Here is a 21114-nt window from a genome sequence, read left to right as displayed (position 1 = left end):
TGTGTCAACATACATCACATCAAATACATAAAACATTGTTTAAATAAGTGATATCTTCACTTCAACAAAACCAAACAATAACACAGTCATTGTTTTACCAAATGTATTTCAGATCAAAGCCCACGAAAAAACACAATCTGAATAATTGTTTGTCACAAAATATTGTTTAAAACCATTTTGGGTATATACAATGAGATAAACAACACATCTGAAGATATTTACTGTCTTTGATATACAAAAAAAAACAAGGTATGTAACTCAAACTTACCCGATTTCACGGTAGAGTCCAGTTTTATGCAAATTTCTCAACCAACATATAAACAATTCATTTTTAAATAAGTGACATGGAAAGAAGAGTCAATTACCTTTAAAATGGTGTGCGATATGTTCGAATAAATATATTGTCTTTAGACAATCAAGCATAATTCAATGTCCAATTCTCGTGTTTTTGTTTAGTCGGAAAGAGTACAGCAAATTCAAATCTTCAATTTTCCCCGTGTAAACAGTACTAATCACAGACCTATTGAAGTTATTTTATGCTTCTGTGTACAGATCCATTCCATAAAATCACGAAAAGACTAACATCACAATGTTAGAAACAACTGTATTAGTCTTTTAACTAAATTCTCTTTAAATTTCGTAGGCAGCCGGCCATTTTACCGACAAGCGCCCAGATTATGTCATTGACATGTACATTAAATAGCTTTGTACCGGCTTGAATGTGAGCCACACAAGCTTGGATGGGTCAAATACTCTTCTTCGGAGGTTGATCAGAAACATCTGAGCGCAAGCATAATTCAATGTCCAATTCTCGTGTTTTTGTTTAGTCGGAAAGAGTACAGCAAATTCAAATCTTCAATTTTCCCTGTGTAAACAGTACTAATCACAGACCTATTGAAGTTATTTTATGCTTCTGTGTACAGATCCATTCCATAAAATCACCAAAAGGCTAACATCACAATGCACAATGTTAGAAACAACTGTATCAGTCTTTTAACTAAATTCTCTTTAAATTTCGTAGGCAGCCGGCCATTTTACCGACAAGCGCCCAGATTATGTCATTGACATGTACATTAAATAGCTTTGTACCGGCTTGAATGTGAGCCACACAAGCTTGGATGGGTCAAATACTCTTCTTCGGAGGTTGATCAGAAACATCTGAGCGCTGTCAGGAAAATGTCCGCTTCAAACAAAATTTTAAAGCGGATTTAATTTGAAGACTGATACGGTTGTTTCTTAAACTGTGGTGTTAGTCTTATTGTGATATTAAGGAATTGAATTAATTTATCTGTACACTGAAGCATAAAATAACTTCAGATGTGTTGTTTATCTAATGGTATATACCCAAAATGATTTTAAACAACATTTTTGTGACAAACAATGATTCAGATGCCTGTGAGTCTGACACGAGACTCTCAATGCCACAAAAGCATACACATGTAAAATACATACTAATATAAAATAATTATATTTTTTGAAAAGCGTTTGCATTTTCGGCAATTCAATTTGTTTATATATGGTTTTAGTGATACCTGTTTTCCATTTCCCAAGATTGTAATTTTGTATCAAAGTGCTGCAGTTTTCAGACTTCAAATACATGCTGATTCCCAGTTCATCAAGAAGTTCTATTTTTGCGAACTCGTCCAGTGGCACATTTGTATTTATTCCATGTTCTGTCTTCCAATCACTTAGTGAAAAGTCTGTGAAAGTACATATGTCTTCATAAATAAATGAACTTTAAAAATTTACACAAATAATTAACAGCCACCAGTTGTTAATCAAACAGTTATTTGATAAATACTTGGATTTATTTCTTTATGTACAATATTCATTCATTCATTCATTCATTTATTTATTTCATTGATATAGGCCCCCGGCCCAGAACAACATTATGTACACAATAATATACATACAAACATAGTGGTGAATGGTGAACATAGGAATTCAAATAAATTGTATAACATACAATAGAGTAAAATGGTAAACATAATGAAATTACTTTTAATATTTCTACTATGTAACAAAAATAATGTCAATATTTTTGACCGCTAACACAGATTATCTCTTTGTGTAGACCCCCAAACAATATTAACTAAAAAAAAGAAAACAGAATAATACATGGAGAGTAATGTGCCTATGTAATATTACTGAGCATTTCATCTCTTACTTTGCTTGCATAGAAAACATACTTTGCTAAATTAGTTATGGTATTCTTTGATGCAGAGTTCATTAAAACATAAAATTTATGAATATTTGGGTTTGTGAAAAATTTACTTGGAATATATTTGCTTCTCAAGTCATCATAAAAACTACATTTGATTATGAAATGGAACTCTGTTTCAATATCTAAATTACATAATTTACACAGTCTATTTTGATAAAGAACATTTCGATATCTGCCAGATTCAACTTCTAATTTGTGAGATGAACATCTTATTTTTTGCCAATGCACTTCTAAATTTCCTTATCTTCACACAATTCAAATAGTTTGCATGGTTATAATCTGTATTCAGATGCTTATAGAGACTTAACTTATGAGATTCAGATAAAACCCTTGACCATTCCTGTAGATATTGGTCCTTTAATCGTTGTATAATATTCTTCAAAAATAATGATTCATTTTGAACACATTGGTCTCTCCAAAGATAACTATACCCTGTTGAATTCAAAAGATTTTTAACTTTAGTCACCCAATTCTCAGGGCCTCTTTCATCCATATATTTCAGCATATCATAGACCAGCCGGACATATCTATCTTTTGTCATATTGAGTATTTTTAGCCAGTACTTCAGAACATATTTGGAAGTTCCAATATAAATCGGATAGCGCCCACAATCACTCAAAACTGCAATGTTTGTTGTTTTATGTGGAACACACATGTACTTTTTACATGCATATATTTGGACGGCTTCAATAGTCTTATATTTTTCAATACCCCATAATTCCGATCCATATGATAATATTGGTGCAATTTTTGTATCAAATAATTTGAAATATGTGTTTTGGTTCAATTGACCAAACTTATATAATTTTGATAATAATGTCATTAGCACTCTTTTTGCAGTTATTGCTTGTTCACTTGCCATTTTTTGAAAAGACAGTTGCTGGGAGAGGAATACTCCAACATATTGGAATCCTTTTAGAACATCTAGGCGTTCATTATTATAAAACCACTTTTCACTTTTAGATAAATTGCCTCCATTTTTATATACAACAACCTTTGTTTTCTTTGTATTTACAGTCAGGCTAAATTCATTTGTAAACTCATGTAATTTATTTATTAATCGCTGTAGACCAACCACTGTATCAGATGTTAAAGCCAAATCGTCGGCAAAAAACAAACACAAAATTTCACGTAGGTTTGGAAAAAGCTGTATGCCTTTCAGCTCACTGCTTTCAACTTGTTTAATGAACTCATTGACGAAAAATACAAATAATATGGGCGAACATAAACACCCCTGTTTTAAACCAGTTGGACATTCAAATTCATTAGAGAGTGTATTTTTATTAGCTCTAACTCTAGCTCTTACTTTTGAGTACATAGCCTGTAGTGATCTATAAAGCTTATTATTGCACGTGATTGCATTTTTGAGAAGCCTCGATTAACAACCTCTACCAGTAGCAATAATAGTTTTTCTATTGGTTTTTGTTTGTAATACGCTTAACGTATAATACATCTTATGCTGTGGATCTCATTAAGAACCAGTCATAAATGCTTTGGCAAGCTTTGTACAGACCGTTTAAAATGTAATCCGAATCCAGATTACATGCTTGGTAAGGGATCCTTGCTTCATTAAGTACGGTATCGTCAAGGATGCATATATTCTCATCCAGGCATACTTTCGACCTTGCGCTAACTATAAACTTTCTTGCATGTGTGACGTCTTCAATAAGATACCTGAGTATAAACCGTTTTTTGTTTTACAGAACATTTAATATATTTACAAACACTACATAGGATATAAAAAAGGAAACAATCAAATGAATTAAGTGCCATTTAAATCAAGGCGATATCCTTAACATATAAAACAAAATAGATTTAAAACGCTTTTATAATAAACCATGCCAAGAACGTCTAATATCACTTTATTGTCAAACAAATATAATTTGGTGAGTCACTTACATCAACCGGAACACACCATTAAGGTAAAATGATTCCCACTGACCTATAATGAATAAAAAAGCATATCTAAAAAGGCAACCGAATAATACATTGAAGGTAATTCGAGCCTCAATCGTTGTAAACATCGTAAACTTCTAAGTTAAACATGATTCTTTTGGACCTGATTATTTGAATAATCCGAGGTCAGTGGTTCAGGCCCCATATTTAGCACATATGTTTTGTACTGGTAAAGTGTTATTATATGAAACCCGTTTGTGTTTTTACATACCATAAGCGTGGAAAAAACTGCTATTTGTAAGCATATTCCGATATGTGAATTTTGGATAACAATCAAGCAATAATTACATGTTTTTGAAACATGGTAAAGAAGAAATACGGGAATATACTAATTTTAGTCTGAATTTTGATTCATTTTTTCTTTACTCATTTTCAAACTCGAATACCGTACTCATTCGTTTTATAAAATCCTGAAAAAAACAGCATTGTACGATATATGTTCATATTACAGTTATCAAATGACAATCTCGAATAGTTCAGAAATAATGACCCAAAAATGGTTTATACCAAATAAAATTTCGCTGAAGGATCTAACAACAGTAACTCTCTCTATGCGAAGTGTCAGCTTCTGTTCACATGAATCGATTTCAAGCTGATATTCGAACGTCTTTTGTATATACGTAGTATTGACGCAACATGTGAACGATGAACAGGTTGCATCTAAATGACACGCTGTAGTTGACGGCAGTTTGGAAAGACCATGGACAATAGCACAATCTGCAAAATAGCATAACGAACTATGTACGACATATGTCAGTTCGATATTTTGGCGTCCGCACATATCCATCTTAGATCTGTATAAATAGCCATACATTGGAACATGCAAACACATGTTTATCACAATCTATAAATGCATTAATCGACTAAATATGATGCCGTTACATTATCTAACCTGTAAGCCAGGTATCGTTTTTTCGTCCATAGTCTTGTAGATTGCACTGTACTGTTTGAAAAAATCCAGACATTCCCAAAATAGACATAAGAGTGTCAGAATAAGTGTCCGATAAAACAAGTTCATCTGATATACCATTATCTTCCAACCACTGGGTAACGTCGAAACCTAGTCAAAACAAATACGAAGTGAAACTCTTATTTTTGTGCAAAATTCTTCAAGATATTAAAATAGAAAGTTATTTTTTATCAAATTTAAAAACTAGAAATCTAAAACGTTATATAAAAAAATGAATGCAATTTTCTTTTGATTGTCATGATGATCAGTAAACATAGAATACAACACAAACTGACTTGTATTTAGAATAAAAGTTTTAACATACGTTAACACACATTAAGACTATCTTAAATGATAAATAATCAGTAAAATTATCCATGCAGTTTAAAAAAACAAGCCAAATCAACTATGATAAGCAAAGTATTGATCTTTATTTACCTGTACCTGTTTATGCATATGCAATATCGAATCAGCATTATCAGTTTTAGCTATTAAGTCAATGGCTCTCATCAACATGTAATCAGGCAGAAATGTTTGCATGACATAATATTATGCTTTAATATAAATATGAACAGCGTTCATCTCATTTAGATCTGCTTCGTGTTGATGCAATAATACAGTGCTCAAAACTGGCCATTACACATAAGATTTCATCATTGGTATGAATGAAATTCATATAACTGACCTTCAACTTCTGACAAGGATGTCCAGCTACATGGAGTTGCTTGTAAAATTGCATTCTCCAGAATGTTTTCTTCTGTACATGTTCCATTGGCGTCTGTGCATACACTCGTGGAAATCGTCAAATTGAACAATTTGTCAGACCATACCATGTCGGCCAATACACTTAAACACATCATACTTTTGAACTAGTTGTGAAAGGAAGCCAAAGAAACGCAAACACTTCAATTCAATAAGCCATGGTATTTGTATTAGCATATTCTCTAACGTTACTAAACTTACATAACAGTAAATATTTTCACATACAATCAACAACATTTACGTTTGTTAAAATTTAATATCTAAGATATATAAAATGATATAATTTTCAGAACATAGTCAATTTTGTGAATACCTGACTTTGAATATACCATCGAGATCGAAGTTCATGGTTTCTCCTTTAAATAAAAGAACATCCATGTTAACGTAAGAACAACTGTTAACGGTTAAGTTGATGTCCATTTTTTGTTCACGATTTACACAAGATCTGCGATATGTTACAAAAATGTTCAATAGTTACCCCAAAGAAGATCTTTAAAGAGAACGGTGTATGATACACGTTCAATTCTGACAATCATTTTTCCCCGGCAGTTGTCAATGTCAACACTAAAATCGAACGTCAAATTAAACTCGGCTGACGTCAGACAGCAGTGAACTCCAATGCAGTTGGCGTTGAGGGCACATGAAACACTGGTTGAAATCGACTCAAGCCGTTGGTCAATTGGACATATAGTTGGATCTAAAATTGGTACAAACATGTTCACTTTAATAACTTTCGTAAGAAATAAATACCATCAACTTATTAAAGTGGCATACCCACCTTATGGGAGAAATGCAACAAAATGTATAATTACTAAACCAACAGAGAAACGAAACAGTGCGGTGTTACATAGTTCATATTCATATAAAAAGGATATGCAAATGAATATGAACACGACGATTGTCAGCACGTCACCAATCGTTGACTGTACCTATTGCATTTGATGTTTCTACCGTACACCGTTGAGATAGGAGATAGTCGGCAATGCCAATGTCTTCTAAAAGCGTTGTCAGTATATAATCATCTATATATTGACTGCCATGAGATGGAAAGTGTGTTGACATCCATAGTGGCAGGGAAAAATCTGTAAAATATGTTGTTATTATTATCCTCTTATATTTATCAGCAAGCAAGTGTTTTGTTTTGTGTTTATAATAATTGAGCTATTAATACCATAAATTAACAAACACTTCCAAACGATAATGCAGATCTTGTGGGGGATGAAATAATCAAATTCTTAGGTTAGATTATTATATGATTGTCACACCGATGATAACAACCCAAAGAAAAATAGCTCTTCAAGAAAACGCTATTTTCAATAGCTTTATTTTATCTACTTTGAATAACACTGTATTGTTAACGTTTGTCTTGTTAAACCTTTACAGGGATATTGAGCATGTAATAACATAGCACAGTAATGCGCTCAATATTTGTAATGGACAAATTTGTAAGACATATTCTGTTTAAAGCATCAACTTATTCTCGGAAAATTAATTCGGTTGTTAGGGGTACGTAGAAATAGTGATTTATATACCTTTATCTCTGAACCCAGACTCGAATAAGCAGATTGTAGCTGGTATATAAGCATTTTTAATCAAACCATACTCCCTTGTTGGCACATCTGTATCGTTGAGATACTCATCCACAAACAACGATATGAGGAACTTGCGTTCATGTAAAAGATTGGACACCAATAGCCTGCAAAAACCAGAACAATAACCTTGAAGAGAAGACATAATTATTATGTTGTAATAAATAAATTGCATCGGTGTTTTCGTAGTTAACATCAAATGCTCGTGTAAATATTTGATTGTTTGAATTATTTATGACAATCAATGTTAAGGCTAAACAGAACATGAACACGATTTAATGGAACACCCTTTAAATGCACCCTTTAAATGAGGATAGGACACAGTTGGTAAAGTTCAATTCCTGTCATACATGAACATTAAAAACTGTTAATAAGTTTGCGATATTAGGAGCTTCAAACGTAGTATTCGTTACGCATAATTTTATAAACGGAACGTAGAAACTCGAAACACAGTTTAATATGATTTGTAATAAACGATTAGGGTTGTAAATGAAGAGGTGCTCGTTACTCACAAGTTGTAGGAGGGGATTGTGGTGATAACACCCTTACCATTTACGTTTTCTCTCACCAACTCGATAGTGGGGCATTATTTATTTGCTCATTTATTCATACTTGTAGTATACAATAATGTAGGCATTTAGAATAACAAAATATTTATTTAACAATATACTCACCTAACGTCAAGTACTCCATCCAGATCGAAATGATTCGTTTGGTCTAAAGAAAAAAAACACCCTTACTCTACAAATTATGTCAGTTTATACTGAAAAATGTGAAAAAATATAACAGATGTTATTTATTTGAAATAAATATTGAAGACAAGCAGTATGATTTACCAAAACGAAACCCTCGAAAGGTTTTGGAAACTTCAATTCCTTCGATACCGTACGTTATTTTCTGTTCACATTCATCGATATGTACAAAGACACTAAAGTTTCGCCCTATTTCTTCAATCGCTATGCAGCAATCAATGTTGAGACATGTAGAGTCAATACTGCAAAACACGTTGGATGACGAAGAACCGATGTTGACGTTAAATGGGCACTCTGGAAAAAAGTCCATTGCGGATTAACAACATGCGAACATGAACATAAGAGATATACAATTGAGGATACGAGGCTGCTGAAGACTATTTACAAATATTTCATGCAACATAAATTTTAATTTCTGGTAAAAATAAAATTGCTTCGAAATGACTGAAAACCACACTGAGGCAGCAGCGTACGGCCATTTATAGGAAACGTAATAATTTATTTACCGTTCACCCACTGATCATGGGCTATGCACTGTGGATGGTTTAGATATTGCGCCAAACCCAAATGATCCATTAGAATGTCGGCTTGTATTGGTGTTAGGGACTCGTGTTCCTGAATATTCTGTAAACGTTTCCAGTCGTATAAAGAGAAACCTATATCGGCAATAAACGTCATATATGTAATATGCCTTTATTAACCTAACCTAACGTCATGCTTTTTGTCATAAGTGTAACATAATTAAAACTACAGGATCAATAGTCAAACATACAAATATAAATCCTGTTTACACCACATATTTCAGCGACTACTTAACATTAATGTACCTTCTACGTTGAATCCGTTTCTCAAATCGCAGTCACTTTTAGGGAACACCTGGCTTTCTAGGACTACTTCAGATAAGCAAGGCTCATCAAACTCAAGACAAACGCTGATATTTAAACTGATGGCATATTTTCTTCCACGATCGAAGTTTTCAATTATGTAGCTGAAAATGAAAATTCATTCTCGATATGGTAACACTAGCAAGACATCGCATCAGTTCTAGATATTTATTAAAACTAATTCAAACAACAATGTGATTTAATTTAAATGATTCCAACATACCGTTTTATTTTTTTACTTTTTTTCTTTATAAAATAGCCTCCTAATATTTTACTATGAATCTTAAGGAACGAGTTTTGCTTTCCTTTTTGTATCTTCTTGCTTTTCGAACTTTCTTATGAACCATACTTATTGCATGTAGAACAATAAGAAAACAATTGACCCTTTAAATATTTGATAACGTATACAATTTATTTCCATCGTAAATGCTTTAGAAACATTCCAAAGAAGTCGTCCCATAAATGTATACCGAGATCGAAAAACTATATGTTGACCGGCCTTATTTATGCTTCATCTTTCAGCTATAACTCGATTCGGTTAAAGGTTCTATTAATTGTGGGTTTTTTCTAGGTATACTCTAAGAATATTTTTATTGCAGGGTAGTGGTCTATGCAATCCCGTACTAATAAAGTAGAGATGCTGTCTTCTCAATGACTGACTTTCAAGTTACTTGTTTAAATAAAAGAGCAGGACATATGGTAAGCTGTTAGAAGTTAGAAATAAGAAAATGTTATATAAATAACTAGAAAAATAGTTTTCCACTGGCAAACCAACAATCCATGGACATAATATGTACACACACTGGATACACAGACATGCCTGGTTTCTAAACACATATATAAACAAGTCTGATCTTGCCATGATGGTGTGCTGAGTGGGTCATCAAATCAAACCTGGGAGAAATACAACTGTTTTACAAATAATTTTCAGTCACATACATTTAAATCACTACATTTACACAGTTACAACTTACTCCATTTTCAAAATTCCTCCAAGGTAAAACGCTTCCGAGGCACCTGAAACATAATATCAGCTAAATCATAGGGTTAAAATGCTAAAGTTCAAGTCATTATAGTAGTAAACTAGTGTGCGGAATAGAAGAAAAAATATTACTTTGCACGTAGTTATAAGCCATAACACACACTTGTTTGATTGTGTAAAACTCGAAACAAAAACCAGGAGGCCTAACATTTAGCAATAGTTTGTCCCAGCTCTGGTATGTACGACGCCCATTGTTTAAAAATACCCTTTATGTTAAAAATGTATAGGTCAAGTAGTTAACAAGATTTAGAGCTAAGAGCATTAGAGTTACATTATTGAAACGAAATCAGTTATGTTTAACATATTATGACACTTTATGATGTACATGGCACAACTATCGTTTATAAAACTGTTTTGTAGTATTAACTAGGACTGAACTAAAACACGTAAAGACGTAATATACGATTGACAAAGAATCAAGAGACATAACGATGTATAAAATATTTTAATAAAAATAATTGCATTAAATAGAATAACGTATAGTACTTACCGTATTCATAAGTTTGCATATACTTGATTGTTCGTAACGATTCAATACCCACATGTATTTCTTGCTCACAGGCGTCAATAGCCAATTCAAATTCGATGCTTGATTTGAGAATTTCAATATCAAAACAACATTTGACCGCGGTACAACTGTCAGACAGGAAGCAGGTCACAAAATTATTAAGTTTTGGTAGTTTGACGTAAGATTGACAGTCTGTAAAAGAAAGACAACAAAACATATGTTGATTGAGTTGATTCCACAATATTCGGTACCTGTTAACCTGCATATATTATTTTATTCTTTACATAAACGTGAATATATACTCTTTCTTGTTATTTTTGTATATAATATAAAGTAGTTTTAGTAGCAAAATACGTATGTACACATTCTAAGTGATATAAAAAAAAACATAATGCAAAAAGTATATTTCGAAAAAATCAATGCGTAGGTACATATTTATCTACCTGTTGTCCAGCCGTATTCTGAATTCGCATATGGGTAGATGGAGCGATAGCATTTGTTCTGGTTTATATATCTTCCGATTCCTAGACTGTCAAATAATTCCTTCCTTATTCCGTTGTTCAGTGATTTGTTGATGTATCCATTGGAGTCCAGCCAAGTTCGATAAGAAAATGCTTCGAAATAAGAAATATATGGCAACAATAAATATTGAGTATAATAGCTAACGATTTTAACGTATCATTCAAACTTACACAGTCTGATACGGGTTTTGCAGGTTTGTCGGTAAAATTCTATGCTTAGGTAAATCCGCGCGCTCATTATTGTCAAGGTACTTTCATTAACTTTTTTTAATATCAATTTCGTATCAATTTACTTTAATATTGTGCTACAAAATGTGTAAATTTAAGATATATAAAGGTAGTCAAATATCACTGCCGCAGTTTTCATAAAAATCACATTACTCTGATTGGCAAAGTCTTCTTTCCACGTGCAAGGTAAAATTGGTAGTTCTGTATCTTCCAGAATCGTAACATTGTGTTCACAATTTTTGTTTTTAATGCAAATGTGGGCGCTGAGATCAACAACGAAGACATTCGTCACAGGTAAATGTGTCAATTTGTATCTTCAAATAAATGAATCATATTGAATGCAGACTAAAACACAAATAAGCAATCATAACATTATAAACGTATTAAACATTCATACAGTTGCATACATAAACAAGTTATTATAAGAGAGTTGTCACTTAACCGTATTTCGAGACCGTTTCCTATGTTGACTTTCTATAACACATTTTACTTATTACCTTATTTCTTGCTAAAACAAGACTTAACCTATGTACAGCATTGTGTTAAGTCAGTTATGTCTACAAGCAAAATCAGCACATATATAAACCGCATTTAAAACAATGTGCATAGGACGACGCCACAATATCCAAATAACTAAAGTCTTTCAAGTCCTGAACGTGCACTTGTTTCAATAAATATCTTAGTCGATTTTAGTCCCTAGTTTCAAAATTTTGAACTTTAGCCCACGTTGAAAAATGAACACGAACTTGAGGAAAAAAACTATAAAAATGCCATTTGTTATGTTTAAATATATTTAAGATAATTGAAGTTACGACTAAGATCCTTAAATGAAACTGGCTTCAAATGTTTACCAGCCGTCATTTATATATTAGCATAGCATTTCATTAACAAACAAATCGTTTGCAGGATCCAAACTCGAAGAACCAACAATGTCGAACAAAATATAATTCCAAGTTTACTGTCGGTAGTAATGTACCTGGCGCAAAACTATCTTAAACATTTGAAACTATGTCAAATTGTTAAACCAAAAATAGGAAATAAGCCAACTGAACTTCAGTGTTAAACAGGCATAAGGTAGTGTAAATAACGATAATCAGAGAGGGCCAACCCGAAGCGCACTCTCTAAAATTGTCACCATAACCTACATTGATTAAAAAAACAACAACAGAAAAACCTATAACGCCATATCAGTCTATTTAGCGGGCCTCGGGGCCTCCTCCACACCACGTAAGCGCCAATATGTTTTGGCGCACTGCCTAAATTTTGTTTCCCTATGTGTTCCCCCCTTTCATGCCAAATTCGAACATTTTGACTACAAACACTGTGAGCAAGCATCTTCATATTAATGTGAACAAATACAAAAGTAATACCTAAAGGTCGCATTTATAGACGACACAACACTTCCAATATTTTGATGTCGCCTCAATGTATCAATATTTCATGGAAAAATCCCCAAAAGAAATATAAAACATCCAAATCCAAATTGTGATAAGGATAACTGACAAATATTTGATAGCACATATACAATGTATAATTTTCCAGACTTTTTCCTCGACTAAATGAAAACGATAAATATAGTTTTATGAGGCTCTGAAGCGTTTATTTGCTTTTTAGTATGATCAGTTAAAAACTTACCGTACAATTAGCACATCCCGCAATTGGACAATATTGTCTTGACCTTTACAAATACAAAATAACAATATTAAGCATATTCTGATACGAATGGCATTCCATAGGTAAATTCGTTAAAACAATCAGCTTTAATGCTGTCGAACCATGTTTTGCCATCCGATAAAGTTACATTTTCAACTTTGTTAAGGAGTTTAGTCATGAATCCTATATATAATATTGTACATCATTATTCATATTCCTAAAATGTTCGCAGAATTTGTTAACATACCCCACAGTATATCCCCAAACGAGATGGTGAAATTGAAATGTTCTATGCCAACAAACATAAGTTGTTTACATGCATCCAAATGTAGATATATATGCATGTTTTGATTTGCTACTTCCACATATGTGCATACATCAATACTTGTACACGAAGCTTGTATTTGACACGATGATGTATCATCGTCAAATGGTGTTTCAATCGGGAGCATACATTCTGAAACAGCAATGCTCAACTTTTCACATTGTCGTTAACAATGACTAGCTTATCCGATTGTTTAATTAAAATGGAAATTTGCGAGACCAAAGGATGAGAGATAATACATATTAGTAAGTCAAACCAACGACATTTCTTACATCAATATGTTTGAAATATAGTGAATACATTCATCTTGATTCTGGAGTAACTATGTAGAAGTCACTAACATTGTCGATAAGCATTTGCCTTATCCAATATGTTTTTTTATATAACAGTTTCAAATTCAAAATAAACATAGATTGAGTATAGTCACAAAATTATATGAGAAGAAAATACATGCAAAATAGAGATGTGATATATGTGAGACCCAATAGAGAAGGTAGCTTTCAAGCCTTTACTATGTCCCCCTCTGTCATTCTGTCCGTTTATGCTAGGTGAAGGCTGTTGTGAATTGTTATTATTGCTGGTTATAATAAAACTTTGAAAGGTGCAAGACAATTGTACGCTGAAATAAGTGTCAATATGGGTTTGAAATAGATAAGTTGGAAAAAGGGGAAAAATGAAAAGAAAGGAGAGAGTAGAGCGAAACATGGACAGATAAGGTCAGTGTCAGAATCAGGTCTGCTCTAACTTATTTAACGGAGATGTGAAGTCATTAGTTCAACGAATGCGGTGTTTAAATTGAAATTTGTCTCCAAAATAATGTCAATAGCACCACTATTAGAATCTATTCGACTAGTTATTTGCCTTTGACTCTTGAAGTACAAATGTTTGGATAAAAAAGCCACGTACCAGTTCAACAATATTTTACAAAGCTAGACTACTTCAGTTCATACGTAGGATCTGATTACTTATGCTTAGTAAGGTTATACTTAAAAACTGGCAAAGTGGAAAAATGGATATTATTCCAGCAGTGCTTTTCATTCGAAAATTGTAAATGGCAGGAAGGATGTCGACAAAGAATGTTGTTTATTTGAATGTTTACAAGGTCGTATCGCTAACACGGGATTGACTTGATGTAAATGGTTTAAAATAATATTTTGTAGAATATGGTATTTTCGTTCTCTTAGAGATTAAAGTTAAAACATATAGATACGATATGAAAACAAGTTCAGTTGATCCGGAAATAATTCATGCCGTCTTAGTCTGTACTTGCTCTAGGTCGCCTTCGTCTGCTTGCGAGAGAGGCTATGAAGCGTTTCAATTTACAAAGTCTGGTTGCCATGTCGCCTGTTAGAACGTTTAGCGAGTCAACAAATTGACAGGAAATTCTGCCGTCCTGCAGTCTTTGAGCATCAGAGTCGAAAAACTAAGGAAAGGGTCTGTTCGATGCATTCAGACAGGTCGGAGAATGAAACGTTATATAGATGTTTTGTCTTATAAATATTTAATTCGTGTCATCGTGTAACTACGTCTAATAAAATCATATAAAGGAATGGTATAGCAATCTAAACTAAAACAATATAGTCGATGTGTGATCAGTGCAATATTAGTAACAGGCTCAACCTAGTCAAAACCTCTTACCTGATCTGCAGGATGCGGTTGTATTACATAATGTACATGCTTTTCCTTGTAAATAATTCGACAGACCAATTCCGTTTAAAAGGTCCTGAATAACATACGTATGTAAGGGATACTCGACTGGTATTGCTTTGCTGTTCAGCCAGGTTGTGAGGTCAAAATCTGAATAAATAAAGTATATACATTGTGTAAATGCGTTAATGCAAATAGTCGTCTTTGTATTACAACTAAATATTGTCACGTGATTTTAAGATGTACTTTTAATCCTGCCACGTGCATATAAATCGACCTATTACTGGTTTTAATACGTTTGTGCCTCTCGTTCATTGTTCTTTGGGCACTTACCTTGTAACTCTTTATAATTGGAGTTTTGGAGTTGTCCCTGTAGATTCCATTGTGTTAATGCTGACAGGCTGTCTGTTACTTTATGCTTTATGTGGACAGTTGGTTATGTTATCATTATCGAAGGTCATAGGTCACATGACCAGTTTCATAATTTTAGTTTATGACCATTGACGTCATTTTGAAGACAAGTAAATAAAGAAGATATGCGCGTTATGGAGACAAAGTTTGAGAGAAATAATGTGTACATGCGTAAGACAGACAGACAACGTTTTATCTGTCGACAGCTTTTGCATGTTAAGTGTTCTTTCACGAAAACAAATACTTTTTAGTAATACACCGTGAATTACAGGGACAAGCCTAATAGTCAAACATTTCCGAATGCCCTATGTTAAAGAACAAGTCTTAGGCTCGACAGACACCTAAACGAGAGACCGAGGTTTTGTTGAGATACCTGATTTAATATGTACGATATACTGTGACAGTTGACATCGATAACAGGCTAGTGCATTGGATAGGAAAGGTGTATCTGGCTTGACGACCATAGATATATAGAAGTATGTGTACGCAGTGCACGTTTCAAATGACATGTAAAACACGAGGAAAGGGATTTAGGTAAGTATATGTGGGCCTAAGTACATGTTAATAGTGACATTTCGCTAACGATATTTACACTTTACCAGTTTTGAATGTACGTGCAGCTTTCACTCAACTGAATGAAATATTTCATATAGTTAAATTATACAAAACTACCTCGTATTAGATTAGGAATCTGTCTGGAACAAGCTCGTTTTGGTAGCAATGTTGATTCTAAAATTGTTGACTTAATATTGCATGCAGAGCTGGATTCGAAACATACTCTCATGTCTAGTGAAACAACGTAAGTGTCTGAGCTCACAAGATCTTTGATACTCAGTCTACAATATCAACAGTAATATATGCAAATTAAGTTTCTACATGGTATGCAAAAACATAATGTTTTGTACAATGTAAAGAATAGACTTCCCCTGTCCAAGAATGCATTGGTGTTTTACAATGCGGTTGTATTATAATGAAAGATGAGTTGTTTAATACATTTTACATATAACGTTAATATCTCAATTTCAAAGTTTCTATTAGTATTTAAGATTATATGTGAACGCCAATTAAATTACATAACAATCTACCATCATCAAATATATTTATCATTTCTACAAAAAGGCATGTCGATATGTCCGCTTAAAAACTCTTCATTATGTTTACAAAACATATTCACGAATTAATGTAAAGTTATAAACGACACTTACTCAAGACATACAACTCCAAATAAACAAAAGCGTATCGGGTGGCCTGAAATAAATTCAACATCAAAACTGGTAGGTATGATGCTTTTGTTTGCTTAAACATTATTATAGTTGGGATCTTTTTCCACGAATTGAAAACAGTGATAATGCATCTTTGAAGCGTGCATATAGACAATATCACATACCCGATATCAGAAAAGTTCTGTAAACTTATATTCATTATTTTGAATTGTGCTAATACGATTTGTAACGTTCCGATTAAAATTGAAGAATAAAATATTTTAACATACCTAATGCAATGTTATCAATGGGCAGATCAAACGCGAGCTTTTCGATTCTAAGATGAAGTTTCTGTTTGCAATGATCTAAATCGACGGCAACTTCGAATGAGCGTCCGACTAAATGTGAGGCCAAACAGCAAGATATTCCATTACACGATTCCGTTAACATGCAAGCTACATCGCTATGTAGAACAGGAGTATGAACATGTTTTCCGCAGTCTAGAATACAAACAAATGCAAAATACATTATTTTGATTTTTTGAGGTACACTGCAAAGATAATTGCATGAAATGCATATAAAAGGCCTTTTTCTCAATATCATGTTTCGCATTATTAAAAACATTATTTAAAACATATTTAAAACATATTTAATTTTGCGAAGATTCCATTCTGATTTGGAATATACACGGCAAGGATGATTTGCTATATTTTATCTAGGCGGCCTTCGATTAAGAAAGTTTATCATTCAAATATGCTTTGTTTACCGTTACCACTGTATCGAATTGTTTACGAATAAATAACATTAGTGCTGAAGGTTATATTTTAAAATTAAGAATCCTACGATGGGTTAGTTGATAACAACGAGGCCATATTATCCAGAATAACGCCTTAAACAAGAATATACCTTTCCTCCACCCCTGAATTGCTGGAGCATACAAGTCGCTTAGGTGGCTGCACTGGTTTGTTTGAAGGTAACTTGTTATGCCAAGTACTTCAAATAAATCTGCTACAACATTGGCATTTAAAACGGACTCCACTTGGAAATTATTTTCCTCCAACCAGAGTGTTAAGGAAAAGTCTGAAATTTTCACAAGCAGTTGACTTTAATTCATGATAACAAAATAATCAGACCGACATCTTTAGTAAGTTTAAACTTCTTTATTTTATAACGATTGTGAAACAGGTTATTACAACATTATATTTATCACTCTCGTTGGCACGATGTTACGACAGAGTATGATATTGTTATTTGGAACATTAGAGTATCCGGATAAAACCCACTTGTTCGGCTTGGTGACCACAAACCAACTTCAAATGCGCCCAGGCTGGGAATCTAACCCGGGTTGCCTAATTGAGATATGAGTGCGCTAACCACCGCTTACCGGTGAAAATGAACTTAGGTTCTTTATTAAATTTCAAAATTGTTCGCAATGCTAGAAATGTCAGTAGCCACACACAGAATAAAAATGGAAATTATTGTGCATCTCTGCCACTTTATATAACAAAATGTGCCTTTAAAAGATATATCAAGAAATCTTATTCTTAAAATGTCATTTCATCATGCATCCATATTCAAGCTTCCGAATGTTATTTGATGTATTTCCAATTTCTTTTAGTGACAATGAGCTGTTTACAGAGAGCGTTCTCAGAAACGACAACGTATTTGAAGTCATTGTACCCAACGTCTATACATTAGTTATTCCTGGAATGGTATAAGAAAAGCCCTGTCAATTACCCGGTATTTTATACGGCGTGTCCAGGTCACATGGTTGAATCGGCAATATCGTACCCGAGAGAACTTCGACGTTAACCTCACAATTGGTGTCTGCTTCTAGGCATACTGATATGTTAAGTGACGCAATGAAGACGTTTGAAAGTTCCAGGTAGTCGATAGTGAATCTATGAATAAAATCGAATCAAGAAAATTATGTAACATATTGAACAAAGCTTGTAAGAAGATTACCACAAATAATTAAAAGGTAAATACATATTGAATATTTACCTTAGTCCAACAACACCAAACATCGAAAAGGTGTTCACTTGACCTGTAAACACATTGTAAAATAATTATATAAAACAGGCCATAAAATATTACACATTGATTTGATAATAAAAAACTTGACATTAAAAATCTAAAACTGTCGAGTGTTTGTAAATATTGAATTGGTCACTGTTCATGTCACTGTACATTAGTAATTTAGTTTAGATATTATTTCTATAGAATAGAAAATAATCACTATATCTACAGTAATACTTGTCTTATATATATACGTACAGTAACTGTTATCTATGCATATACCATCTGATGATCCTTGCTAATTATTAAGTTAAACACTTTCATTAAACTGTGTAATACAAATGATTATGCATGCTTACCCCACTCAAATTCGTACAAAGATATATTCATGTATAACTGTTCAATAGCCAAATTGAGTTTCTTCACACATGCATCCACACTCAATTCCACTGTAAATGTTCGATGTAACGTTTGCGAATTCAGACAGCACTGGACATCAGTACAAGACGGTCCAATTGAGCAGGATACGAATTCGGTTAAATTTGTTAAACTTAAATAATTCGGGCAACCTGAAAGTTTAAAGTGGTAATTGTCACGTACTTAAAAAAAGTAGTGTAAGTAAAGATAAGAAACACTCTCTGCGTTTAATGTTTACATACCACTTGTCCATGCATTCGACTGATCAGTTTCGCATGAACGTTGTTGCAAATACGGTGCTATGCCAATATCCTCGTATAATTGTGATAGAGACACAGGATCGAAACCTTTCTCGGCGACAACGTTTTCTGTTTTCCATGTTTCAAGCGAAAAATCTGAAACGAGAAATTATTTTAAAAAAGCACAACACGTAACATGTATGTATAAAAGTATAAAAACCGGTACTGCTTTAATACAAATATAAATGCTATCTTACTAGGTATTTTGAAACCGTTGTCTAGGTCACAGGCCGGTTTTGGTATTTTCACCTTTTCAAATACATCTATCTGAGTACATGGCACGCGAGTACTCTGGCAAATCTCGAGAGTAATATCAATTACGAAAAATCCACTGTTAGACAAATCATGCATTTTAAACCTGAAAGCGTTTGAACGTTTATACATTTATGCGTATTCAAGTGAACTGCAAAAGATGCAAGCCAAATAACGCATTCTCATAGTTATGGCAATTAAATATAACTTGACATTTAATGAGAATAAAAAATACTATTGTTTATATTCACTATTTCATATGATATTTTTTTCTCAATTGTCTTTTTCTGAAAGGGATTCAGCACGTCTAATTACTATCTAACGTGTTTACTTACTTCAAAGCGAAAACACCATATAGACGTAGAATATATTCTTCCCCGAATTCAAATTCAAACAAGTTGATTGTAAATGAAAGTTTTTCAAGTTCAATATTAAGAAGGAATGTGCAAGACTCTAAATGAAATCTGGTGTGAATGTCATGTCTGATAAAGTCCAGGTAGGTGCAACACTCGACAAAAAAGCAGTCGCTTCGGAGTATGCACTGCGTGCCTTCAGGTAATTTCGGCAATAAAATGTCAATCGGGCACTCTGTAAAGACACTCTTTATTAAAACCGTTTGTTGGATAAGTGGTAGAAATCATACATAGTTGAAATGAATGCTATTTCATTTCAATCTCCATTTCTTAAACTGAAAACACTAGTATGTCTACTTATATACCACTGCTGATATACTACAAACATTATAATTATTATGTTCAATGTACCTATATAATTATTTATCTTAATTATTTATATATATCATTTTTAGGGGGGGGGGGTTGACTGCGTATTCCGCTACATATTAATAATAAATAAACTATTGTATGTTTTCGAGTTGACTTAGCATTTTGCATGTTGTGTTTAAATTTTACTGCAAATATCAACAAAGGTTATACATAAAACAACTCTTACCGTTTACCCAGTGTTGATCATCTGTACTTTTGTTACAGGTCTGGCAATTTGATGTTAAATAGGGAGTTACGCCTAATTCATCCATCAAAACGTCAATTTTGTTTTGAGACAAAATGGCATCCTGACGAATATGGTTTTTATGACGCCAGTCCAAGTAGTCAAAGTCTGAAATAATGCCACACACATGTTTCATTAAATATAGTCCAGTTTCATTCCTGACACGTAACTTTGTCATATTCTAGATAAAAAGCATTTGTTAGCACAGTTACTATTTTGACGTCTTATGATAGTTGAATATGCAGCGAGTGACATATTATATCCGTGAAAACATCTTCACTGAGTTAATTTAGGGTTACCTTTTTTCAAGAATTTGCTGTTCCAATCACAAAGCGCCTTTGGAATAATAGCATCAGTAAGTATTGCTAGGTTGAGAAGACAATGTGAACTTGATTCCAGACAAAGACTTATTCCAAAATTTACTATGAACTTCTTTTCTGCTTCAAGATTGTCGATGCTTAATCTA

General features: G+C 33.1%; 1 protein-coding gene across 1 annotated transcript in view; it reads right to left on the bottom strand.

The window, feature by feature from the left end:
- The window catches only part of LOC128235437 (uncharacterized), a 61987-nt gene extending 55569 nt beyond the window's left edge, over positions 1–6418 (bottom strand). The window contains exons 1-6 of the mRNA XM_052950259.1: positions 6370–6418; positions 6205–6247; positions 5815–5975; positions 5073–5240; positions 4688–4897; positions 1533–1700 (exon numbers count right to left, since the gene is read on the bottom strand). Of these exons, the coding sequence (XP_052806219.1) occupies positions 1533–1700; positions 4688–4897; positions 5073–5240; positions 5815–5975; positions 6205–6239 (742 nt within the window). The 5' untranslated portion in view covers positions 6240–6247; positions 6370–6418. The remainder of the gene's footprint in view (positions 1–1532; positions 1701–4687; positions 4898–5072; positions 5241–5814; positions 5976–6204; positions 6248–6369) is intronic.
- Between the last annotated feature and the right edge of the window lie 14696 nt (positions 6419–21114).

Source organism: Mya arenaria, chromosome 5, assembly GCF_026914265.1.
Source record: "Mya arenaria isolate MELC-2E11 chromosome 5, ASM2691426v1".
NCBI classification, from domain to species: Eukaryota; Metazoa; Mollusca; class Bivalvia; order Myida; family Myidae; genus Mya; species Mya arenaria.
The sequence above is the reverse complement of the archived record's forward strand: the minus strand, read 5'-3'. Positions and strand labels throughout refer to the sequence as shown.